The sequence below is a fragment of the Protopterus annectens genome, chromosome 4.part1 (genome assembly GCF_019279795.1).
Source record: "Protopterus annectens isolate FY-2018-M chromosome 4.part1, PAN1.0, whole genome shotgun sequence".
NCBI lineage: Eukaryota > Metazoa > Chordata > Ceratodontiformes > Protopteridae > Protopterus > Protopterus annectens.
The window spans coordinates 154,791,062-154,818,287 of record NC_056734.1 but is presented as its reverse complement, the minus strand read 5'-3'; the positions used below and the strand labels follow the sequence as shown (position 1 = coordinate 154,818,287).

At 44.1% G+C, this 27,226-nt stretch overlaps 1 protein-coding gene across 3 annotated transcripts in view; it reads right to left on the bottom strand.

Annotated features, from left to right (window-relative positions):
* EIF5A2 (eukaryotic translation initiation factor 5A2) overlaps positions 1-27,226 on the bottom strand; it is a 160,622-nt gene that overhangs the window by 64,154 nt on the left and 69,242 nt on the right. For all 3 annotated transcript variants that reach the window (XM_044070059.1, XM_044070060.1, XM_044070058.1), the window contains exon 4: positions 6,893-7,024. In XM_044070059.1, the coding sequence (XP_043925994.1) occupies positions 6,893-7,024 (132 nt within the window). The remainder of the gene's footprint in view (positions 1-6,892; positions 7,025-27,226) is intronic.

Sequence of the window (27,226 nt, the reverse complement as noted above, 5' to 3'; positions counted from 1 at the left end):
GTTGCATTCACGTGCATATAGCAGAGTTTTAGGACTTGGGTTATGGAAATTATAATGCTGACTGAAATAATGCTGACTGAAGCAGTGTACTGCAATATTTTAACTGCAGCATTCATTTTCACCGTCTTTACTTTGTATCATGTGTATCTAAAAAAAAAGAATGCTTGGGTGACTCATTTGGTGCATGCATATACCAGTAAAATGTTACTGAAGGGATCTTGTGTAACATTCTGGCACTTGTGCATAAATCATTTTATTCAACAGATTGCTTGGGGGAAAGCATTTGGTGGTTGCACAAACTAGCAGATATTACTAAGGGTTATGAGTAGCGATCATACCATAATTCATGGGTGAGGTACATGCTGAAAGGGGCATTGTACTCTGACTTCATAAGGGAAGAATACTGTGATTTTTATGACTTTGCATGGCAGTGTGAAAGGTCTACTTGTATTAATTTTTGGAATTGTATTGCCAGAGACAGAGGTTCAAGTTTGAATGTGCTGCAAACTCAGATCAGTTTTACATACTGTTGTGTTCCTGACTATCTAAAGCAGATAACTTCCATAGACCACTTGCTCACCTCTCAGCTGTTTCAAGTGAAACCCTGGAAAACCAATGTCCTTTACTGGTCCAAAATTTGCGAGGGCATTTCTTGTGCACAACCCTCTTCAGGTCACCACTCATTTTCTACTGGATTTGGGTCTGGGATGTTTTTCTGTGCAAGAAAAGACTTTGCAACCCTACCCCATAGTGCAGACACATGGAGAATGTGAGACTGGTGTCACACATAGTACACAGCCAGTACTTGCCAGAAATTCCTGCAGCTACTTCAATGTTGGTCTCTTGGCAGCCTCCATGACCAGTGTTTGTCTTATCTTTTCATCAATTTTGGAGAGACGTCCAGGTCATTGCAACATCACTGTTGTCCCACAGCTTCTCCACTTGGTCTTCACTGTGTTGCACGGTATATCCAATGCTCAGTAATATACAACTGCTGTACTACTTTGACTTACTCTGGTCTTAAGCGGTGTTGGTGCAGTGAGTTAACAGTCGCCTCAGCAAGAGGTTCTCCTGTTAGATTCTCAGCTGGAGTGGGGAGTTTGCATGCCCTCCCCACGGTAAAGTGGCATTAAAGGCATACAGGTAGGTGCAAGCATGAATGGGCATGCCTTCATTGAAGGTTGGGCATTGGGCTGGCAACTCTGCACCGTAAAATCCACTGTCAATAGTGAGTGGACTAGTTTCGCTGTGGCGACCCCTAACTGGGAAAAGCCAAAAGACACGCCGTCTTTGTCCTAACAGATGGTAGACAGTCTTGTATTACACACCTGTACAAGAAATATGATGCATGTCTACTCAGATAATGTGATGCAATTTCACACCTGCACATTAGGTGTCAGTTTCTGAATTTATTTGGTGCTTGTACATACCAGGAAATGTTACTGAATGGTTGTTTCGGGGAAATCATTCTGTTGCCTGTGCATACATTATACAATGAAAGGCTCGCTTGGGTGAATGCTTCATTTGATGGTTTAATACTAGCAAATCTTAGACGTTTCATTTGGGGAAGTGTTTAATTCTGGACATTGTGCATAACATTCTACTGAAGGGATGCTTGGGTGAAGTGTTCATGTGGGGGGTTGCACAAATTAGGAAATGTTACTGAAGGCTTGTTTGTGGAAACATTTCGTTTTGGGTGCATGCATACTTGGGACATAATTGAGGATGTTGCATGGGGAAATAACTGTGCATCAAGGAAGTGCTTCTGCATACATGGTCTCACTGCTGAAGTGACTGTTGGGCCAGTTTCTCATTTTGGTGGCTGTACATACAGAATGCAAACTGGAGGTGTTACTGGGGACATATAGAAAGCCAGTCTGCAAATTACATTGGGTTACATCACTTCGGCTTGTATTATTCTATTTGTGATCATACTGCCAGAGTGAGATAAAGGTCAGCATTAGGTGACTGACTGCATGGAGCTACCATATTGCTTGAGCATTTCTCCTGGCTTCGTCAGTCATGTGTGGAATTTAGGTGGTAGGAAGGCCTCAGCAATATCCAAGTGTTATACTATTTTGACTGAATGACTCTGGCCCTCTCCTTAATACCGACCGTTACACAACAGCTGCACAATGTAATACGACTACCTACTCAACTGGTTATGTGCAATGAGCACCTGCATCTCAGCATGCATACCTTTGCAGTAACGAAAGGATGGTAATTATCACGTTAGCAAATCTGTGCAGTTACAATATAGCAGTTAGTCTATCACTTTTCTGGGAAAAGTTTTAAGTTGTCACTGTTGCACGCACTCACACGCACACACTGTATAAATATACACACACATATAAATACACACAAGCATTCTATAGCCATATCAAGAATCTAGATGACAACACGGAGATCTGCTCTGAGTTACAGCACAAAGGCACGAAAATTGCAGAAAACTGACATTGTCAACATCCTGGAAGATCAGTCCAGTGCTAACTTTACCCCCCTCTCACCCCCTAAAGGGCCCATATCTATACAGGAAGAATGCAGAGTCCCTGTAATCACAACTATGCAGGTAAAAGCTGCACTCAAGCCAAAAAGCATGCATGGGACCGGACAACATCACAGGCTGCGTTTTACATGAACTTTAGAAACTGGCTCCTCACTTAAGCACCATGTTCAGTAATAGCCTCCCATCAGGCTTTGTGCCCACTGAATGGCGCACAGCAACAGTTATCCCACTCCACAAAGGGGGAGCCACCACTGATCTTGGGAACTATCAACCTATTAGCCTGACAAGCCTGGTCTGCAAGGCCATGGAACTAAGACATTGGTAACCTCCAAACTCTGGACCCCACCCAGTTCTGGTTTGGGGAAGGCAGATCATGCCTCCTGAACCCGATTGACTTCTGAGGCAGTCACCAAAGCTGTGGATGAGGGCAAGGTGGTTCACACCATCTCGACCTCACCAAGGCTTTCGACACCATCCCCCATTCTGGAATTTTAGCTAAACTCACTAAACTACGCGCAAATCCCTACGTCACAAGATGGGTTGCCAACTGGCTCACTGACAAAACCCACACTATAAAAGTTGCAGACTCCAATCCTGACCTAAAGACAGTGACAAGTGGAGTGCCACAGGGTTCCGTCCCAGGACCTCTCAGTTTCAGTGTAGTACTAGGCTATCTGCCCTGGGGCATTTGTAAGCCTAGCCATAGTGATGTGGCTTTTGCCACCCCATGAAATGGGTACAAAAATGTACAGAATAAATCTAGAATACTGTGCCCCTGTCTAGCAGCGACCCAGATGTGACCCCTGGGGTAAATTTTCGATCTCCCATCCACTCAAGATTTCTCTTGGAGAGAAAGTGAGGGGCTCTGCCTAATACGAACTGGGATCCTATTCCAAAGCCCTGTTTGGTATCTACTTCTCTGAAGTACAGGCCAACACAGAAGGCCTCTGGCCAAGTTCGCAGATGACTGCAAACTAGGAGCCACAGTCAAGTCCCCAAATTATGTGGACATCCTAAAGGGCCTCACTGAGACAGATGCCTGGTGTCAGCCATGGCCTCAAGCTCTATGCCAAAAAGTGGTGTCATCCCCTTTGGTAAAAACTCTGTACCCATGAACCACCACATTGGCAGCAATCTACTTAACACAGAATGCGTGAAGAGACCTTGGGACCCAGGTGGACAGTCTCTCCTTTGATAGTCACATCGCCACAGTAGTCAGAAGTCCTACATGGCACACCATCATAAAAGGGTTCTCATCCGGGAAAAAAGTAATTGTTCCCCTCTACTCGTCACTCAGACCCATTACACAGAGTACAACGCCCCTTTTGGAATCTACCTCAAGACATCTGCAGCAGCTGGAAAGGCCAAAGTACCTCAAAGGAACACGGACCGCCTCAAAAAACTCCAGCTTTACTACGTAGCATACCGCCTACCCCAAAGTGATCTCTGCCCAACATATACAGCCATGTCAAACCCACAGCTGTTGGACATGCTACACCTAAAAAAATCCCAATCCCTCCAAGCTACATGCTCTAGGGATCTAAACCTTGTCACCACAATAAACAGGACACACTGGAGGGATAGATTCTTGTCCCAGAGACTTCCTATACTCTGAACAGGCTACCCATCTATGTCAAAGTTATTCATTAGCACTCAAGAAAAATCTGGAGTGGATGGGAAATGGGAAATACACCCCAGGGATCACTTGTGCCTCTGCTGAACAGTGGCACAGGAAATTAACTTTCCTGGGTGGCGTAAGCCATGGTGCGACACACTGCTAGCGAGCCAGCGACACACTGCTAGCGAGCCAGCGACACACTGCTAGCGAGCCAGCGACACACTGCTAGCGAGCCAGCGACACACTGCTAGCGAGCCAGCGACACACTGCTAGCGAGCCAGCGACACACTGCTAGCGAGCCAGCGACACACTGCTAGCGAGCCAGCGACACACTGCTAGCGAGCCAGCGACACACTGCCAGCCCCCAACTAGGTCGAGAGAAAGAAAGACATTTGGACAAAGACTTGGAACCATCTGATTCCACCCAGAGGCTTCCAGAAGCTGAACAGAAGATGCAGTACCTTTCAGATTTTTTCTGAAGTGGAGGGTGAATGTCAGGGCAGGTGGTTTCAGAAGTAGCTGGTCCTTAAGCCAGATGTGCTGATCGCTGGTTTTCTGAACAGACAGCTGCACAAGGTCTTTTATACAAACAGGAGAAAATCTCAGAATATGGTCAATGGGCAACACCTAGACAAAAGGCACGACAAAAGGCACCCTACATCTCTCACAGGGAATCCACCTCTTGCACATTTTCCCTTCCCGGACAGCATAAAAGGTAATCTTAGAATAAAGGAAATTACCCCAATGGGGGCACTCATCTTCTGAAGGCCCTCAAGATTGGAGGAAGTCTCCATTTTCCTTAATGAAGTTGGGCAACGGTTTGAATCCCCTAAATTTGTTAGGGCTGTAGTAACATGAATGACTCAAACCAAACTGTTTATAGACTGGTGGCAAAGTTCTGAGGATTAATTGCTCTCATGTCACTTCCATATCCTACACTTTAGGCATAAGACACGCATCAGAAGTGTGGCACATGGAGGCTCTGATATGCAGTCCAGACATCTGGATATTCTGCATATCAAGAACACTTCAGTGACAAGCCCATTTGTCAGATTCTCATCCTATGCTAGCTTACCAGTTTGGCAATCACTGTCCTTGGGAAGTACATATGCAACTAAACAGTCCACTGGTAAACATTGTAGGCTCTTTAGAGCAGCAATCTTTGCCATGACACTAATGCAGAGACAAGCTGCCTACCCCCACATGATAGGGTCACCAGTGTCAACTCACTCCCATAGTCTCTTACAATCCCCAGCAGTTATGACACTAGGTCACAGGTTACTATACACAGCATCCAGGATTTACCCTTCTGCAACATAGAGAAGTGAAAAATGCATGCCAACAAAGCCCCTCTGAATAAATAAGGTCCCAGATTATGGACTTCAAAAAAATCCTCAGTCCCCATTTTTGTCCATGTCTAGAATTTAACGTGTACACTCACAAATAGCTTACACCATAAACTTTGGTACATTGCTCATTACCCCAACAATTTCATTAGGCTCCCCAAACTGGTTATCTGACCACAACCCACTAGAGTGTCCCTAAAGCCTTCCTAAACCATGATTTTTCTATTAAAGAAAATGCTCTCTCAAGTACATTGATAATTCAGATTCAACAGGCCAGATTACCAAGACAAAAAGTACAATGAGCTGTCAAGTGATTAGGTATGCCCTACTTCTAAATCAGATGGACTACAGAAAATGCTGGTCTATACCTGTTCATAGATAAAGTGGTGCCTTAATATTTGCTTTGAGAGCCCTCACACCCAAATCTCAGTTACATCAATGACAGATGGGAGGTCAATCACTACTGCATCAAGTGCTGCTCCCAAATATCTAACCTTACTGTATGTAAAACATTTTGCAGCAGCATATAGCTAGCTACAATCCCCTTTCACTGAAAAGTGGCACAATTCAACCACTGTTTAACAAGGGTTTTAAGCACAAGGTGCACTACTGTCTTAATATGCTAACTGATCAGGCTGCACTAATCGGTTCCCATAGGAGGTCCTAGGGCTCATCTGTTCAACCTAGGGACAAGAGCAAAGTGGAGAACTCCCTCAGATCAATGGGGCTCACTTTATGGCTCCAACTCCTCCAGGCATATCTAGCATCACCCCAATCATTCTGCAATGACTGGTTATGAAGGCATGTCACCAACTTCTACAACCACCACCTCAGAAAAAGGTTCTGCCTCTTCAAAGTTATTGCTTCAGTGGGATCACTAAACTACAAGGTGTCTGCAGTGGCAGACAACCCCAAGACATGCACTTTGGCAAACCCATCCATGTTAACCCCCCCCCCCCAAACACCAGCAGATGCTCAAGCCACAATTTGAAAGCTAGTTGCCAAAGTGAAGTGTCCAGGCTTAGTCATACTCCAATGTAGAGGGCATGAATGGAGATTTAATGTCCATATTTGTCAATTATCTCCCAAGTAACTAGTGTTGAAAGCTTTACCAAGGTCAGTAAAAGCACTTCATATTTTTAAAACTCTGATGTTTTGTAAAATGCACTTTCTGGCTACAGTGGTCATATCACACAAAAATGTAGACAGTTTTAAAGTTTCAAGGTGAGGACTGAAGATGTACAAATCTAAAGCAATGTTCAGATCAACAGCTACAAGCTGTTGCCCTGGAATAGATGCCCGATACACTGTCCCACAGCTCATCACTTAAATTGATTACATAACTTACTTTTATAATATCCAATAACAGAATATTGGTTAACCTGTTAAGACTATTTACTTAATAGCACAAATTCTGCTTACCATGATGTCTTCACCACCATCAAATTTACACTCAATTTCATTACCAAGGTCATTCTCTGGAAGTTTCAGGTCCTCACGCACAGACCCATCATCATCCATCAAAGACATGAATCTATCAGATACACCAATCACCTATGAAAACAAAGCAGTTAGTGGTTTGCCTACCAAAGTACTGCATCAAACCAATGAGCAACTGATGTTTACATCAAAATCCTGGCTACACTTAATTCAGCCTGCTCAGATCACTTCAAATGCACTTCCAACATCTATATTCAATATTCCAGTCTAAATACCCAGTGAGTGCAACCCCGGATTACTTGAAATTCTACTAGGTGGCTCAGTGTGACTGGTCACGCAGCTTCAAAACATTGTACTAAACCCTGGGTTTAGTTTGGGAAGTTCGTAAGTTACGCAAACATTGGGGAGTTAAGTACTCTGGTTTCAACCTAGAACAAGGCATGTACACAGACTACAACTTGCTGGTACCACTTCTGGTCCTTATAGCTTAGATAAGGAAAGTTTCTACATGCTAGCTCAATCTGCATGCACTTCAGTAACCTTGAGAACCGATGTGCGAATGTCAAACTGACAGGCCATAAACCCTATAACCAAGGCCTTCTTGCAAGTCGTCCTAAAACAGAATCTAAGTGTCTACTTGAGGAACTCCCTATACATGGGTCAAAATCTTGGACTTAAGCTTCCACTTGTCTGCCCCAGCATGGTTCGGCTTGTATGCCACAATTTTGCTCAGACTGAAACTGGACATCGGCACAGTTGTGAACAGGTACAATTTAGCAGGATCTGAAGTTCACCAGTGGAGTCTGTTACATAACCATGGAAGACCACAACAGAATGGGAGTATAAAATATGATCAGAGATTTATCGCTTCCATACCGCAAACGGCTCGCCTCCATTTGAGTGGAAACCTGATTACCCATTCCCAGCAATTAAAGGGCAAGCTTCAATGAGTTGGACAGCAATTATATAAAATGTCTACAAATACAGAAGACATGCCAGTTGAGAAGTCAAGAGTACATCCTAAGGGGGAGGGGGAACAGTTGAGAGAAGCTGCAAGTAAACCAGTGGATATTGGAATCATTGCTGCAGGGAGCCTTATTTGTATAGGTTATATCCTTATCCTGCCAAGGATAAAACAGTCATCCAGCTTCCATAGCTTCAGGGAAGCTTTATGCAACCAGTCAGCTCAAGGTGAGCAGAGAGGTGTTTGGGTGCCAAGCCCTTCAGAGCTTTCCTTCCAGAGAGGAAGGAGGAGCCCTGAAAGAACAATGCTGGGAAATGAAAATTCATTCTTTCAACCTGGCGTAAAATCTCAAATACAAGGGTGACTGAGGGAGGGTGCAGCTACTGCAGCAGTGATGGTGTTAACATTTACTGTTAAGGTAAAGTAAAACTTTTATAACTGTACTATGTTCATCACACTGATCACTGCTGCAGTAGTATTGATATGGGTAGACTTCCGTAGCTTACTACATCCAGGAAAGAATACAGGAGCCCCTTGAGAAGGAACCAGGCTTATAATGCTTTGGAAAAAGTAGGTCAAAACCAAATTGCAACTTCTAGACTACTAGAATCAAACCCTTAGCAGAAAAGCATATCCTGGTACAGTGGACCCTAACCCTGCCAGGAATAGTTTGAAAGGAAATGGCCTACAAACATTTGGAAAAAAAATCTGTTTTGGACAAGATGTCCCTTTTCAAATTGATCCGAACACCTGAAAGCTTTAGTTATGTGAAGATCTACCAGCCAGAGGGGTCAACATCCAAAGTATGGATTATCCTCTTTAGGTTCAGGAAAGAAAACAGGGAGATTTGCTTAAAAGTAAATGCAGACACCACTTCAAGCATAAGGATTACTTCTCAAAAAGACCATGACCGTGTGGAAAGAGTTGACTCACCACAAGAGCTTACAACTAGTTCTTGCTCAGATGGATTGCACTGAATTCTACGTCAAGAGCCTCAGGTGAACTGGTTTAAGCGGAGAGAAAGTGTTAGCTTCTCTACACAAAGGCAAGGTCACCAGTTTACTTGGAGGCTTCTTGTTGAAAGGCGACCACACAGAAAAGGATTCAGAGGCAGACATGTTGAAACAGACATGAACATTGAGGGAAGCCCATAGGATAGCAAAATAAAACCAGAGAACCAGCCATGAACTGGTGCTGGTTATGTTGGTATCAATTAGAAAACCTTTTCATTTGCTAATGACTTTGAGTAGTAGATTTTGCTTACATGCTAAGCATCTTCAGTAAACAGGTGCCCAAAAGGAATTAAGACTACCATCCAAGCAGTCAAAATGTCTGCATGCAAACACCCATTCTTGAGTAGCTCCAATCAGTGAGAAAGCTTGCGGTAATGGCCGCTGGTCATTTTCAAAAGGGAGAACCACAGCTGCCTGGGTCAGAAGGGAGTCAGTGCAATAATCATGGGGGAATTTAAGTACACTGGGTATTAATGGAAAGGGTTGAAAAACACAGGAATACTCCTGTTGGAGGCACAATTCTCTCAGGCCTTTTTGCACTGAATCCTAGAACAGAATCTTGCCAGCTGATTGCCCTGTTGGGAGTTCTCAAGGAGACCTGTTCAGAAAGGAGGCAAAGACTAATTGATAAATTTTCCATTTGTTAGTGTCTACCCTGGTACTCAGCTTGTCTGCCAAAATTTTGCTCTGACAGAATACAGGATGCCTGGAGGGAGATTGTGCTGTTAAGCTATATCCCAAGCAAGTGTAGCTAGTCTGCAAAGTGGGGTAGAACCTGGTTCCCCCCACTTGATTTACCACATGACTACGGTTTGTGTGACATGGAGAAAAGTTCTCAGAACAATGACAGTACTGTCTTGATCACAGCAAGCAGTTCGGATTTTATAGTTCTCTGTCCTTGGTATCCCACATCACGCACTTTGCTCCCTCCTAAAACTGCTCCAAAGTCAGAGGCATCTGTGGCACCTGCTTTGAAATGGGGGGGGGGGGCTGGATTTAAGGATATCTACTGTATCAAATGATCCCATTTGGCAAACCCACACAGATTTGGGAAGGCAGAGAGTGTTGGCACTAGGACTAGAGTTTAGAGACCACTGAACCTCATGTGGAGTCTTGCCAGCTGTATCACAAGAATAAGAAACCATGAGACCCAAAATCTGTATTTCCACAGTGATCGAAGTTTAGGTGGAAAACCTTAAATGCACCTAGATACAAATAAGGAACACAAGCCTGTGTTAAGGAGTCAAGACTTGAATGTTCTCTTGGGTGAGAAATTACACAAGAGATCCCAGAAGATCCCAGACACCGACTGCAAAGTTAAGCCATCCAAATATGAAAAATATGGATATCCTACAGCATGCAATGAGCTACAATTAGAGCTAGACAACTATCCACTGCACTGAATGTCCACAAAGGGTAAGGCAGCCAACTGATTATGTGCATCCAGACAAACCTTAGTCTGATGTTTTGGATGAAGAGGGAATGAGCATCTCTAGTGTTACTAGGAAACTTCAGAGATGGCCAATTATGAGAAGTCCATGAATTTGCACACCAAACAGGTTTAGGAATGAAAAATCCAGAATTGGTCTCTAAGCACACACTTGCACCAAGATCACTCAAAGTATTTTTTCCCCTACCAAAGGAGGGAACAGGTTTCACCACTTTGGGACAGATCATACGTACATAGATTACTAGGCTAAATGCTTAGCCTTTACAAGCCTAGTAAATATAACTAGATTTTCACCCAGTATATGGCCTCCAGGGACAGGAGGATGGCATGATTTCCGTCTATGCCTAGAGTATTTTACAGACTGCCCCTGTTCATAAGGGACAGATGCCACCCCAGGGGCAAACTTAGGATTCTCCATTTCATCAATCCAGAGTGATCCTGAAGAGGGCCAGGGAAGGACATTGCTCAACACGAATAGGAAGCCTACTCCAAGGAGTGGGGGCCATCTCAGACCGCTGTCGCTCCAGCATATTCTTCGATTCCTTGACATTTATATCGCTAGAATAGATCACCCCATACTGCTTTCCTTGCTGATATATAGCATAAAGGCTGGATTCGTGAATGCCTTTTACATTAAGCATACGTCACCCCTTAGCTGAAAGATCGAAAACCTTTCCCTTTATCTGCATAGGAGATGTCATCTTTTATTGTTAGTAAGGATCCCCAGAGGTCAATCCAGCCAAGTGCCTAGTCAAGTATATTCCAAATGGCACACTGTATTCAACTGCTCTAATGAAGGCTGTGCACAGTGGACCCATCTCTTGAGCTGGATGCCATACCTTTTATTTACAAGTTGTGCCACATAGGGCTTCATCACTTTAGACCCGAAACTGTAAAAGCTCAGGCCATGTACCTGGATCCTTCACCTCTGACTACTTAGTAATTTTGTAGTTGGAGGAAAAAAATACCCTTTGACAATGCATTTCTTCATATTTACTTTCAGGCAGGGGCTCCAACACCAATCATTTACTTGATTTAGACCCCCCCCGAAAGACCTCTACAATGTCAAGGGGTATGGCAATGGTCTCCATCTTGCAATCTGTAAACTTTATCCAGAACCCTTCCACACTGAGTATGCCAAACTCAAGCGGTCCCAGCACCAAGCCCTGTGGCATGCCACTAGTAACTGGTCACTTACTGGAGCTTTAAATCAACCACATGTCCTGTCCTTGAGCCAACTGGCTGGCAACATTCAAATGGACCATCAAAACTGGGCATAAATCCATAACACCAGAGGGGGGGGGAGATAGGGTCAAATGCCTTGGCCAGGTCAAGGTAAGCAGTATGTACTGCTCTGCCCCAATCCCTGGCCTTTGTGACTTCCTCAAAATCCACCAGATTCAGCAGGTATAGTCTGCCTTTGAAGCAGAACTGGGATGGGTCCAGTGTTTGGAGGCTTTCCCCGTCATTCAATAGGTCCAGGATTACTCTTTCTTACAAGGCCATGGAAATAACCAAGCTAATGGGTCTAATTTCCAAGGTCAGTTGGTCCTCCCTTATGCACAGGGATGACTAGCTGTTCTCCCCTCTATCAGAATAAAGCTGGTCCAGAGGTTCTGGTTAGAGACCTTATTGGGCCTGATTTAAGCTACAACAGGCAACATGACACATCGTCTGGCCCCACTGATGCACTAGATACCTGTGGTGAACTGGGAGTGATGGGGAATTGAAATCTGAATTAAAACTACCAGCAGGGTTGCTGCATCTTCTGGTTGAGTATAGAAGATGCGTATTAAAACTAGACCACCACAGCTGTCTCGAGTCAGTCTTTCTAGTGGACTGCCCCTTAACCTTGACCACATCTCCTTCCCTCTGGCCATTGCACTGTATTACACAAAACCAAAGTGCCCACCCTGTTGAAAGGCTGCCAGTTACTGGAAAGCCCACACTGCCACAGTCTTCTTGGTATTAGTGTCATTGAAATATTTGTTGGGTATGCACCTTTGCAGAGTATGCCTAGGCATAAAGAAATTCTAAACTGACTAGACAGGTTCCAGCATTACAATCTTCTGAGGAGCACTGGGCCATTTTCCTGGAAGCTGCTGATCACTGGAAAGCCTATCTGCCTTCGTATGAGACAGCTTGAAATTTATGCTTTTATCCTGCTACTGGTGACAGGAACGGAGTTAATTGGATTCTTGACTTTCTGGTTGGGCAGTGAATGTGTGCGACTGTCTGGTTGCTATTCAAGGCATCTACAAGGAAAAAAGCTACAAGCCTACAGACCCTTGCATAATCTGGGACAAAACTGTGGATCAAACAGGCTGGGGTCTGGTTCTAATCTTGGGATTGCGGCGGTTTTGCTTTTGGTGAGAAGCAAAGAGGCACTGTAGGCCAGCAGAGTGAAGCTGTGGTGAGATCAGCACTAGTAGCCAAGCAGTAGCCATTCATGTGACTCCACTCGACAATCTAATTTTGTATCAAGTACTGCTTGATTAGTTCCCAACTTTAGGATATCTACTTAAACACTTCATCCTTAAATGTTCAGGGTCTACTCATTAGCTTCCCCTCAAGTGTTTGGCAGTGCCTTGTGTAGACAGGCATTTTGAGTGACTTTTTCCTGTCAACCGCACGACAGGAATTACACCAATACTTAGTTGCACACAGGACAACTTTTATTTTACATTTCTTGACCGGGAAAATCTGACTGGATACTTGCCTGTTTTCAGCAGATGCCCGGGGAGAAAAGATTCACAGTAAAATTCAGATTACAAGCAATAGAGGGGTTCACATTCAGAGAGCAAGACTCAACATAGCTAACATTTATGCTTTCAAGTTACCATACAGATTAGTGTTAGCTCAAGTTTACATATTAGGTATGAAGGTTGACATATGCCGTTTAAGGCAAACTTAGATTCAAGTTTAACAGTTTTGGATAGGATGCACTCGGTATTCAGTTTAATATTTAGCTACTCCACACTAGTGGAGGTACAGTAGAACAGAATAGTGAAGGAGTTGGTAGGTAGAAGGGAAGAAATTGTAACTGGATATTAGGTAGTGGGAATAAGTGGTGGGGGGGGCAATGGCTGAAAGGATGTTGGGATACGTATGAGGCAGGAAAAAAGATAGGTTAGTTTGAGTAGTTGAGTGTAAGGTGGGGGGGTTATAGCCAGGTAGTGAGCATGTGCAGATCACCGAGTGCTTGGGGTTCCTTCAAAAGTTTAAGTGGGTCCTTTGAGACAGCCGAGGTAATAGATGCGGGTAGGGAGTTCCAGATTTTGCCAATATAGTTGGGAAGAGTCACCTGCTGTGTTGGTTTTAGTAATCTTAGTCTTGTTGTCTGGTATTAGCTTGGGGTACTAGCAGATTAGCCAGTGATGGGGTCGTCCGAATAGGAGGTTGTGGGGAAAAAAGGATAGTTAATAGTTCAGGTGGTTAGGGAATTCAAGCCAATCAAGTTGCTTTGGGGATAGGCAGTGGTGGGTATGATAGGGGGCACCTGCTACAAATTTTAAAATTTGATTATGGCAAGTGTTGAGCTTGCCAATTTCAGTTTTGGCTGAGGAATAGAATAATGTTGAGAGAAGGCGAGTGAGCAATTGTTATCCTAGCGAGTGTCAGGGGAGATTGGTGGTAATTTTGGTGTGTGGGAACAGCAAGTTTGTTTTTGGGAGGGGTTTAGAATTAGGTGTTTGCCAAGAACCCAGTTTTCTGTGGTGTGGAAGACTGGTTAGAGAAGTGTCGAGGTCATTGGCTAAACATACAAGTGTAGTCTCATCAGTAAACTGTAGAACTGTTGTATTTTGACAAATGAAGATTGTTTGATTATGGAAAACAGGAGGGGACCTAAAATGGATCTTTGTGGGACCCATGGTAATGGGTAGCAGTGAGGATAAGTTATTGTCCCAATGCACTGCTTGTAGTCTCCCAAGTAGGTAGTTCTGAAACCATGCTAGAGTTTGGTTAGTCTGTCACAGCAAGGGCATGTAACAATTTGGTGTTACAGACCATATCAAAGGCCTTGGATAGGTCCAGAAATATGGCAGAAGTTAGCCTGTGTTGGTTTTAACCGATGACATTTGTGAAGGAAAGTAGGGCGGGGATATGTGTTGGCCTAAATCCATGCTATGTAGGAGAAAGCAGCTGGTTAAGCAGGTATGGCATTAGTTGGTGGTGGGTGCATTTCAAGTATTTTGGCCAGAGGAAACAGAACGGCTATGGAGCGATAGTGAGATCGGTGGAGGTTCCACCTTTATGGAGTGGGATAATTAGGTTTTCCAAATGGGTAGGATTGAGATTTCTGAGACAGATCTATTTAGTAGGAAAAATATGGGGAGGGCAAGTTATTAGCAGCCAGCTGAAGGAATTCAGCAGGTAGTTTATCAGCTGCTAGTGAGGTAGGTTTGAGTTTAATAACTTGACATGGTTGGTATGGGTAGAAACTGGAAGTTTAAGTGTATCTGCAGGTTGTGGGGGATTAGTAGCAGTTTGTTTTTGAACAAGGTTAGCAATAGTCTCTGAAATATGTTAAATGAGTCTAGTATATTTGCAATTTCATTAGTGGCAGTAGGGGATGGGGGCAAGCAATGTCCCAGAGCTGCATTATATTTCGCACAATTGTTTAATCACTAAAAAAGTGTTGCCATGGATAGGATCCTTCCAACCGTTACCAGCTTGGCAGATATGGGCATCTTAAGACAAAGAAATTGCCTTGTTTACAGAGGACCAGTTAATTCTCAAACTGATCCAGTAAGAGAAATTTGTTTACACAGTCACTGGAGTCAAAGCTCTCACATAAGTAGTCCATAAGGTTGCCAGTAGTACGCTGCACCCATCACACAATTCAAAGCAGATTCACTCATATGCTGAGGCACTTAAATGTAACCTTCCTAAACACCAAAGACTACCTAGACGAATTAAAAACACCATCATGGCAGCTGGAGGAACAGGTCAACTTTAGTGCATCACAAAATTATTCACTTTAGTCTTGACTTCAGAATGAAAAATCCAGAGAAAAATAAAAAGCTACAATTCATCACATGCTTGTAAACCTTAAAACAATCCTAACACAAAAGTTTCAGATTTTCCGAGTTTGAGAAAACTAATCCAGTTGTCAGCCCTAACTCGCAGTAGACATTTTTAGTATCTTTCTAAAGTTTTACTATTAAAACCATTTTTATACACAAAGAACAGTTTCCTACAACATACCTTCTAATACACCAAACACTACTATATCTAAATTACAAAACTAAGTTATTAGTTTTCACTGTAGAGGTGGAACACAGGAAGCTGGCTGATGGCAGATGAAGTAGGCCTGGAAACCTTGGCCTTTTCCCTAGGTGGTTGTCACAGCAGCCGATTCAGAACCCTTTTTTTTTTTTTTTTTTTTTTTTTGAGCGTCTGGCTTTCTAACTAGAGGGTGGCCAGATTGCTTCAGTCTTTGGTACAAAAGATTGACAAATATTGAGCAAGCAGTATGGTCGTGCTCTCTGCCTAGGCAGAAAATGCAATTGTTGTGCATATCCTTGTGGAATTTACCCTTCTTAGTTGACATCTGCCAACGGTGAGTACAGCAAACCAAGTTGAAGCAAAAAAGGCAAAATCCCCAACAGGATACTTGGCTTTAGATGTTTTCAAGTAACGATAGATGCCAAGGTAGACTGCAGCCGAAAAGTTCCAAGGTCTGTGCATGCAGATGCTACATTAAGGTCTCTGGTTTATGGTCCTGTGTGTGACATGCCACACCTACAACAGCTAGGCTTGAGCTTAGGTATAGGAGCAGACGTTCAGTTCGCATGAGGTGGGGAATCTCACACCAAGAATACTGCAACATAATAGATCACTATTCTTAAGTGATTAATAGGAGGAAACATGCTAGCTTTCTACAAATAAGGACATTACAAAACTTCAAAAACTCACATGGGGTCATCCTAGAGGCCCTTATAAATTGCCTCTAGGTATATGGTTTTATAAATGACAATGAAGTTAGAGAAATACTTAAATTCAGAAGCTTCAAAAAAAAGTTAACAGATCTGTGAACACCAATAGACCTTGTGCCATTTAGAAAGTGACTAAGTGAAAATGCATGTTTGAAGGGTACAAAAATAGACATGGGAAATATCAGATATGGGATATGGTGCAATACTTGTGCAAAAGAAAGCCAAATCAACACAAGGGAGCCCCAAAGATACGTGAAGAGGAAATCTAGGCAAAGGCATCCAGATACAGAAAATTTCATAAAAAATAAATGAATGTACAACAGATTAGTCAAGTAGATGTTAAGAGAAGTTGAAGTTATGGAATATTTGGTGCAGTGGTAGTATTGTTGGGAGGGTGGCCTAATGGTTAAGGTGTTTGCCTTACAAACACAAGGTGCAGGGTTTGAGTCTCACAAGGGATAATTGGCTAAGCTTAAAATGGCTCAAGGGCAGTTAGCCTAGTACTAAACTATGAACCTATGAACCTATTTGCGAAGTGAAGGAGCATGATGGGACATTAGTCCGAAAGGGGAAATAAGAGGAGCAGGAAACATCTTAAGAAATATGGACATGGGAAATAAATTTAATGTGGTGCAACAGAGGCAAAGACATCCAGCCATGGAAAGGTTTAGAGCAAAAATAAAACAGAGGAAAAGTAAGAGGATTAGTAATGGAAACGTTAAATAGAAACAGAGGTTCTGGATTAGCCACAAAGTGAAGGATTTAATGTAGAAAATTTAACTCCTAACAGGATAGAATAGACACCTAAATTAAGGGGAAAAAAAAAAAAAATCAATGGAGCAGGAAGCATCAGTTGACAAATGAAGATGGTCTCCCACAGGAAACCAGTACAAAAGTTAAGCTGTAGCTATACAACAAGGAAAATAACATGAAACTGGCAACTGACAGTCAATGCTGTGAAGTGACAGGCCACTGAGTTCCCATAAGAGCAAGCAACAAACAGGGTGAAACTAAAGAAAGTGGCACAAAAAAAGCTCTGGATCTTTCTATAGAATGCCCACAGGAAATGGCAAAAAAATGTGCCCCCGTATAGAAAAAATGATACAAAAGTTGCTTGATTTAGAGATAGATATTAAGAGCAATGAAAAACTGCAGGAGGTAAAACCCCCAAAAATTAGATTGATAAACAGATGAACACAGTAATTAGGACTGTCCATGGAGACGCATGCGATACAACAAGTAAATAGGATACTATCACAAGAACACAGGATAGTAAGGGAAAGGATGCATCAACTTCCTTGCCAAACATTTCCTAGAATTTAAACTTAAAACACCCTGGATCCACTGGTCAGCACTCCCACCAGAGGTAACATTGGACCTGGTAATCACCAACATAGGACTGGTGTTCCACACCAGAGGTCAACCCCTCACTGGTTATATCTGACCATTAACAAATCATTCTGGATATCCCCATTCCGCTCACCCCCGGTCAAGGAAACCACAGTGAGAGACTTCAAAATCAAACCTCACGTTACTTAAGACCGATGTGGAAAGTTTCAAAGCCCCCATGCTAAAGGATAACGCTGTCCAAGCTACAAAATCTTTTACTAATGCATTCTATGGGCACCTACAAGAATGCATGGATCGTGCTACTCCCAAGCAAAACCAAGACTCACTCCAACAAAAGAAAACCAGTCTGGTTGACCCCCGCCATAAACAAGTTAAACAGAAGAAACTAGTACAAAAAAAAAACAAAAACAAAACAAAAAAAAAAAAAACAAACAATCCCAAGAAGGGAAGACATCCCCGATAAGCATCAGCAAGAAACTAGATTCCTTAAAATCATCCAAGGCTAGCTTTGAAAGAAAAATTACCAAGGACTCCAAAGATGAGGCATTCTTTAGCCATGTGAAAGTGGCAATGCTCAGATCTGCTCAGAGTTACTGCAGAAAGGCACAACACTGAACAGATTTTGCCAACATTTGCCATCAGACAGGTTCAGTGCAAACTTCGCCCCCAAAAGGGCTCATAACTATACCAGAAGAATGTAGTGCCCCTGAAATCAGACTCTGGTTGAAACAGCCCTCTCCAAAGCCAAAAACACAGCATCAATGGGACCAGTGTCCCACGCTGCCTCCTACACGAGCTCAAAGACTAACCCCTCACCTAAACACACTGTTCAAACAGCCTCTCCACAGGCTACGTACCCATAGAGTGGCGAACAGTTAATTCTGCTCCACAAAGGTGGAGCCACAACAGATCCCAGGAACTATCGCCCTATAAGCCTGACTAGCTTGGTCTGCAAGGCTATTGAGTGCATCATTGTGGAACTAGAGACATTGGGAACCTCCAAACACTGGACCCTACCCAGTTCGGCTTTAAGTTCAGATCATGCCACCTAAACCTGGTAGACCGAGACAGTCCCCAAGGCTACAGACTAGGGAAAGGTGGTACATAAGCCTAGCTAGACCTCAAATGCCTTTGACATCACTCCCCATTCTGGTATTATAGACCAGCTCACCAGCCTGAACATAAATCCCCAAGTCACAAAATAGGCTGCCAACTGGCTCACAGACCGAACTTGCATGGCGAGAGTTGTGGGAGTTAGGTCGGACTCTAAACCAGTTAGAAGTGGCATTCCCCAGGGCTCAGTCCTAGGACCCCTCCTGTTCGGCATATACTTCTCAGAGGTACAGGCAAGCATAAGAGGACCATGGCTGACCAAGTTTACAGACCACTGCAAACTAGGGGCTATAACAGACTCCAGCTGACAAGACATCCTCCAAAAAGGGTCTCACTGAGACAGATATCTGGTGTCAAAGTCTTGCCAAAAAGTTTAAGCTATCCCCTTTAGAAAAAAGTACAAACTACCAGACAGGTGGTAGCCCCCTAAATACAGAAGGCATAAGGGATCTGGGGACCCAAGTAGGTAGTAATCACTCCTTTGATGATCACATTGCCAAAGTGGTTAGAAAATCTTTCTGTGGCCCACCTAATCACAAAAGGGTTCACATTCAGATAAAGAGGTCATTGTGCCACACTACTCATTACTCAGAGCCATAGTGTACAACACCCCATTGGGATGTACCCTACAAGACACCTGCAACAGCTGGAAAGACCACAGAAGTACCTCACCAACTTCAGGTACACCAGTCCAGCTGGTGAATCTGGGTATCCTGAGGCAGTTACAACTGCCTCATGTACATAGGACAACCCTCTCCTACCACAAAGCACTAACATATGCAAGAGATGCATTTATACAGCCAAAGTGGAAGCTAAGCTGTCTCCACCCAAGACTGGGACAGTCAAGAGAAGGTAAACACTTGCACCATAACGCCAACCGCAGAGACCTACTAAAACAGCACTGGCAAAAAATACACAAAATCATACTCGAGGCTCTAAATAAAAACCTGCAAAAGTAGAGACCTCCAAAGCAGACTTCCCAAAACCTGCACTTAGTCACAAACCAGACAAAAATCACTGTGCTGCACAATCAGCCTGTAAGGCGAAATAACATACCTAACATTAGTAAGAGGAGACTACAGTCAGACACACTGATGTCCCACTCACTAGGCTGGACAAGCAGAAGGTTACTGTGCTGCCTGTCGGGAGCCAGAACCCACCACATAGCACAAGCACTCAGGTCACTCCAGAAAGAGTAAAAATACGACTCCTTGTTCATGTTGGTGTGAATGACCCGAGACTTACCTCCCTGGACTACATGGAAGAGCTCTCTGATCATGTAGCCCAGGAAAAAATGATCAATTTCAACAATTGGCTAAGCTTTGGGTGTCATTCAAAGGGGATCCAGTGTCTCAGCCTGGGACGACTGGCTCGACAAGCCAAATTGCTTTGCAAGAGACTGCTTGCACCTGTCATCCCTAAGCTTTCAAATACTGGCCAAGGCTCTTGCTGCCCCCATAGTGCCTTTAGGCAAGGCTCAAGTAAAACCCACCTCCATAAACAGCACAATTAAAAAACTGAGGGTTAAGCTACTCAACGCCAGGAGTTGAATCTTAAAATGCAAGTGCCCGAAGCACTCCTCAGTATGGAGAACGTAGACATCTGTGCAGTTACTGAAACCTGGTTCAAGACTCCAAAGAGCACCCCCAGCACTACCAGTCTACAACTCATATCACACATTTCGGCCACAGAACACAGACCAAAACACAAAGGGGGGGGGGGGTGTATCCATATTCAAGGATATCTACACACCTCCAGGTTAGTGGCGCAGCATGATACCTCTTGAGATCATCCATATGCAACTATCAGGCAAATCTGCAATGCAAGTTGTGGCCTGCTACAGATCACCCTCCATGACCCAGAAAGTACAGTTTTGTACCTACCATAAACGTTGATGTCCGATAGGTATGCATCTGCAGTCATCACATATGGGTTGTCCTGCCTCGGGCAGCCCTTCGGTCGGCCGGATTCCAAAGTCTGGGTCCGGCATCGGCTGATGTCACCCTTTCCCAGACGGCAGAGCGCCTGGGATATAAAGGTGTCAGCCGATGCCATCTTCCTCAGTTTTTCTTGCCCCAGATGCCAGGTGCCCTCTAAGGAAAGCTAAATTTGGAGAAATGCAATAAATTCCAAACCTGCACAGAAATATCTAGATATCTATCTAGATAGATATCTATCTATCTCTAGATAGATATCTATCTAGCTATCTCTATCTAGATAGAGATAGATCTATCTATAAAACATACACCATAATAGATAACCCCAGCAAGCTATGAGGGGGATAAGTACCCAATAAATACCACAGAGGGGAAGGAGGGAGGGTAAACCTGACTGCAGATGCATACTTATCGGGCATCTACATTTATGGTAGGTACAAAACTGTACTATGTCCTTCAAGGATACATCTGCAGTCATCACATATGGGTAGAATACAATAGCCAATCTGGGGGGTGGAGGATCTATGTAAAGGATGGTGCATCTAAAATGCCCTGCAGGACTGCCGTAGCAAAGCCTGCTCTGGATCTGGAATATAAAGGTAAATTATAATGCTTGGAAAATGTATGCACGGAGCTCCATGTAGCAGCTTCTAAAATAGCCACCCCTCTTAAGGCTGTGGAGGTGGCTGTGGCTCTGGTCGAATGAGGTTGTTAGCTGGCAGTTTTTCAATGAAAGGAGTAACAAAAACAAATGCAATTTCCTATCCATTTAGAAATTGTCCGTTTTTGAAATTGCTTTTCCTTGTGCACTAGCAGCATATGCTACAAACAGCTGGTCAGTTTTTCTGTAACTTAGTTCTGTCCAAGTAGTAGCGCAACTGTCTGTGTATGTCCAGGGTGTGCAGAAGCTTTTCCCCTTTGTTTTGTGGATTTGGGAAGGTAGGCAGGTGAATAGCTTGGTTTAATGAGATCCTGGATACCACCTTTGGCATAAATGAAGGACTGGTTCTCAGAGACTGTCTTTATGAAAGATAAGAAATGGCTGCACTGCCACGAGGGCCTGTAACTCAGATACTCTTCTTGCTGAGGTTATGGCCAGAAGGAAAGCAGTCTTCCAAGACAGGAACTGTAGTTCTGCAGATGCTGCTGGTTCAAAGGGAGGCAGTGTTAGTTTTTCCAACACAAAGTTAAGGTCCCAAGTAGGCACTGGTGGATTCCTTGGAGGATTAATGTTTTTAATTCCTCATAGAAACTGTCTTAGGAGAGGATGAGAGAAGACAGGTGGATCAGTATTGTACTCTGCTGAAATTGCTGAAGCATGAATCTTAAAGGAAGAGTAAGACAGGCCATTGTGAAGCATTTCTGCCAAATATTCCAGGATGTGCCATGTTCATAACTTTTGCATCTAGGACCTTTGAGGTGCTCCAGGTGCGAAATCTTTTCCATTTTGCTGAGTATGCCTTTCTTGTGGAAGGCCTGCGAGCTTCCATGATGATATCCTTCACTCTTGGATAGCTTGTCCTGGTGATGAATAAAGGTATTTTCCAGGCAGTTAGTTGGTGTTTTCAGGTTGGAATGCAGAGTTTTGTAATTGTGCTGCGTCAGAAGCGGCCATTGTGGAAGCCATGGTTTCGTCAGTGACATGCTCTTTAGCAATGGGTACCAGTGCAGTCTTGGCCAGTCTGGAGCTACCAGAATCACTCTTGGCTGCTCTGCCCTGATCTTCAGTAAGACCCTAGTCATTAATGGAAGAGGTGGGAATGCATACACTGTTAGAGTTCTCCAGCTGAAAGAGAGGGCGTCCACTTTCCGTGTTTGTGGGTGGTATGTCCTTGAGCAGAATTTCTTCAGCTGATTGTGTGGGGAGGCAAAGAGGTCTATGTCCGGTCTCCCCCATGATTGTGTTATCTGATGGAAGATGTCTGGGTGCAGCATCCATTCGTGTGCATCCATGATGTTCCTGCTTAAGCTGTCCGCCAATATATTGTCCTTTCCTGGCACAAACTGGGATTGCAGCTCTACATTGAGTGTCAAGGAAAGTTCCCATAGATTCATTGCCAGTCTGCAAAGAGGGTAGGAATGGGTACCTCCTTGCTTGTTTATGTACCACATAACTGTGGTGTTGTCTGTCCTTATTAGCAGGTGGCCTTGTGTAGAAATAGCTTGAAGGCCTCAATTGCATGCATCACTGCCAGCATTTCCTTTTGGTTTATGTGCATGCGTAGCTCTTTGGGACCATAGTCCTTGAATGCACCTTCCCTCCATGTGCGCTCCCCATCCGTGGTCTGAAGCGTCCGTAATGGTTTGGCTGGCTACTGGTTTGCTGAAGGGCAGACCCCTGTTTGACTGGCTTGCTAGAGCCCACCACAGAAATTCCCTTTGAAGGCATGGGATGAGTGGTATAAGTTTCCAAGCTGTGACTGTGCCGAGTCCATAAACTCCTTAGGTACCATTGTAGTTTCATCATATGTAGCCTTGCTTGAGGAATCAGAAGAATGCAAGAAGCCATGTAACCCAGGGCCTGCAGGATTTTCCTTGCAGTCAGCAGAGTTTGTCTTGACAGGTTTTTGAAGTAATTCGGTAGTTGATTTTTTCTTCTGTGAGGAAAGCCATTTGGGTGGTTGTGTCTAGATTCGCACCCAGAAAAGTTATTCTTTGGGATGGTACAAGTCTTGACTTGTGAATGTTGACTTGTTGACTGTATATCCCAAGGCCTGAAGATGGATGGCATAATTCAAGTGTTTTACCAAAGTTTGTTGGCTGTCCGCTTGTATAAGGCAGTCCAGATACGGGTATATTTGCATCCCCTGAAGTCTGCAGTGTGCAATTACTGATGCCAGGCATTTCATGAATACTCTGGGCGCAGCCAAAGGGCAATGCTGAGAATTGATAAATGCTCTGAACCTGCAAGAAATCTGAGGTGCCTTCTGCAGCTTTGTCTAATAGGGACATGCAGGTATGCCTTCTTGAGGTCCAGAGTTACCAGCCAAGACCCCTTGCCCAGCATGGGAAGTAGTTGCTGTAGAGTCAGCATTTTGAATTTTAGCACAATGAGATAAGTATTCAGTGCAGACAAGTCGAGAATAGGCCTCCATTGCTTTTCTTTTTTTGGAACAAGGAAGAGTCTGGAATAAAATCCTTGGCCTTGTTCTGAGAGGAACCTTTTCTATTGCTTTCATTTGTATTAAGTTGAGATTTGTTTCAAAGCCTCTGCCCTTTGATTTGGTGGCAGGTCTGGCATGCCTTTTCTTTTCGGTAATGTGGAAATGGAACCTGTATCCTTGGTCTATTTGTAGTGTCCATTTGTCCCTTGTAATAATGTGCCAGTTTTCTGAGAATAAGGAAAGCTTTCCGACCAAAGGTGCTTCCAACTGAGCCCTGGTTGGCGGTGTCAAAGTAAAGTCATTGAGTCTGTCCTTGTGCAGCAGTTGTAGGCCCTGCACTACTTCTCTGGTTGGGAGGCTGCCATTGACTTCCTCTGTAGGAGCCTCTAGCTTGCCCTCTACCTCTGCACGCCTGTTCTTGCCTCTGAAATCTGTGTCTGGAAAGGATCAGTTCTTGGAAGATAAATTTCTGCAGAGTCTTGGTGGTTGGACTTGCATAAAATCTTTGACTGTTTGTACAGATTTTGCCTTTTCTTCAAATTTAAGATCTCCTGAGCAGTGGAGCCAAATAACTTTTGCTTTTCCAGTGGAGCATCCAGAAGCTTTGCTTTAACATGGTCTGGCAGAGATTGTTCCTTGAGCCAAGCATAGGTTCATATGTTTATACTAAGCATAGGTTCATAGGTTTATACTAGGCTATCTGCCCTAAGGCATTTAAAAGCCTAGCCCAAATTATTGTGGCTTACGCCACCCCTTATATGAAAAAATACTGTGCCCATTAGCTTGTTGTGCCTCTGTCCAGCAGTGACACAGAGATGATTCCTGGGGTAAACCTACGATCTCCCATCCACAGATCTAGATTTCTCTTGAACAGAGTCAGCGAGGTGCTCTGCCTCACATGGACCGGGATTTTATTCCACAGCATAGGGAGTCTGAGTGATAAATCTATCCCTCCAGCACATCCTATTTATATCCGTGCTAAGGTTTAAGTCGCTTGCTCTAGTGGTTTTGGTGGATTTGGATTTTTTGAGGTGGAGCATGTCCATTAATTCCGGGTTGGACATGGCCTTGTATGTCAGGCACATGTCACCTCTGAGCAGACGGTATGCGACTGAATAGAGCTGGAGTTTCTTCAATCTGGCAGCATATGACAGATTTTGGAGTCCCTTTATCCTTTTGGTGAGGAACTTTTGGGGTCTCTCCAATTGCTGCAGATGTCGGGTGAGATACATCCCGAATGGGGCATTGTACTCTATCATTGGTCTGATAAGTGAAGAGTACAAGGAACAATGACCTCACTAGATCTGGATGTGAATCCCTTCATGATCAGGTGGGCAATGTAGAAGGTCTTTCTAACCACTTTAGCAATGTGAGTGTCAAAAGAAAGGCCACTGTCAACCTGGGTCCCCAGGTCCCTGATAACCTCTTCTGTACTTAGTGGATTGCCACCTATATGGTAGCTTGGGGTTACCTTGTTTTTCCCGAAGGGTATGACTATACATTTTTGGCGTTTAACTTCAGGCCATGGCTCTGGCACCAGCTATCTGTTTCCGTGAGTCCCTTCTGAAGGATATCCGTGTCCGATGCACTTTCCACTATGGCGCCCAGTTTGCAGTCGTCTGCAAACTTTGTCAGCCAAAGTCCTCCCATGTTGGCCTGTATTTCTGAGAAGTAGATGCCAAACAATAGGGGGCCAAGGACTGAGCCCTGTGGGACACCACTTGTGACCGGCTTGGAGTCTGACAGCGCCAGCAACTCTAACCCTGTGGGTTCTGTCCTTAAGCCAGTTTGCAACCCATCTTGTGACATATGGGTTTACATTTAAGCTGGTAAGTGTTTCTACAATACCCGAGTGGGGGTATTGTGTCGAAAGCCTTTGCAAGGTCAAGGTAGGCTGTATGGACTGCCTTTCCCTCAACAATGGCCTTGGTGACTGTTTCGAAGAAGTCAACCAAGTTCAAAAGGCATGATCTTCCCTTGACAAAGCCAAACTGGGTCGGGTCCAATGTCTGCAAGTCCCCTATATCTTTGTTTATGAGCTCCATTATGATCCTCTCCATAGCTTTGCAGACTAGACTTGTTAAGCTTATGGGGTGGTAATTACCAGGGTCCGTAGAGGCACCGCCTTTGTGGAGTGGGACCACAGTTGCCGTATGCCACTCCTTGGGCACGTATCCTGTGGTAAGGCTGAGATTAAACAGCTGCCTTATGTGCGGGTTTAATTCCTCATTTAGCTCGTGTAGCACACAGCCGGGGACACCATCCGGTCCCATTGATGCTGTGTTTTTAGCTTTAGAGAGAGCAGCTTTCACCTGCGCATTTGAGATGTCCGGGAGGCTACACTCCGCTGGGATAGTTATCGCTCCTTTAGGGGGGGGAGAGGGGGGTGAAGTTTGCACTGAACCTGTCTGCCAGTATGTTGGCAATGTCTGTGGGTTCAGTGATTTTTGTATCATTTTGGACTAATTCTGAGCATATCTGGAAGTTTCCACCCAGGTTCCTAACAGAGCTGAAAAAGGCCTTATGATTGTCCTTTGAATCCATGGCAATTTTTCTCTCAAAATTGGCCTTAGTTGATTTTATGAGTGCTCGTATTTTTTACTAATAATGATCGGGGTGACTTCCCTTTTATGGATTTTGTTCTATCATGTAATAGCTTTCTCCTCTTATTGTAAAGTTTGTTAATGGCTGGGGTCCACCAGACTGGACGTTTGCCCTTTGTGGAAAGAGTCTTGGTTTTATTTGGGACTGCCTGATCCATGCAGTCCTGGAGGTGTTCATAGAAGGCATTTGTAAGGGCTTCCGCAGCTTGGGTTGTGGTTTCCTCTGGCTCAGGGGCCTTGAAGGATACCACACCAGTCTTGAGTAGTGTGAAGTTTGAGAAGTTCTTCACTATGGTCTTTTTTGCTTGGGGTGGGGGCGGGATGTGGATTTCCAGTGAGATTAGTTTATGATCAGATCTCACCAATGAGGGATATACTTCCGGTGTGGAGCATTTTGTCCCCATGTTTGTGACAATGAGATCTAGTATATTTTCTCCTCTCGTGGGAACAGTGACTAGCTGTTCCATGGCATTTGAATTTATGAACTCCAGGAACCGTTGGGCTAGAAAGTTAGGGCTTGAGTAATGTTCCCAGTCTATATTCGGGTAGTTGAAGTCACCCAATATGATGGTGTTTGGAGATACATTTATACCCTCCAGTGTCTTCAGGAAGGCTGTGTGGGGTTCCTGAGTTTGAGAGGGTGGCCTGTAGCATGCTACAATTTGTAGAGCAGTTTTGCCTATGGTTAGTTGCACCTGGATGGTTTCGAAGCTTGTGCGTTGCCACCAACCTGGAGGTGTGAGTATCCTTTATGAATATGGATACAACCCTCCTTTTGTGGTGTGGTCCGGGTTTTGGGGGCCGAACGCATGATATGAGGTAAAACCTAATAGTGCCGGGGTG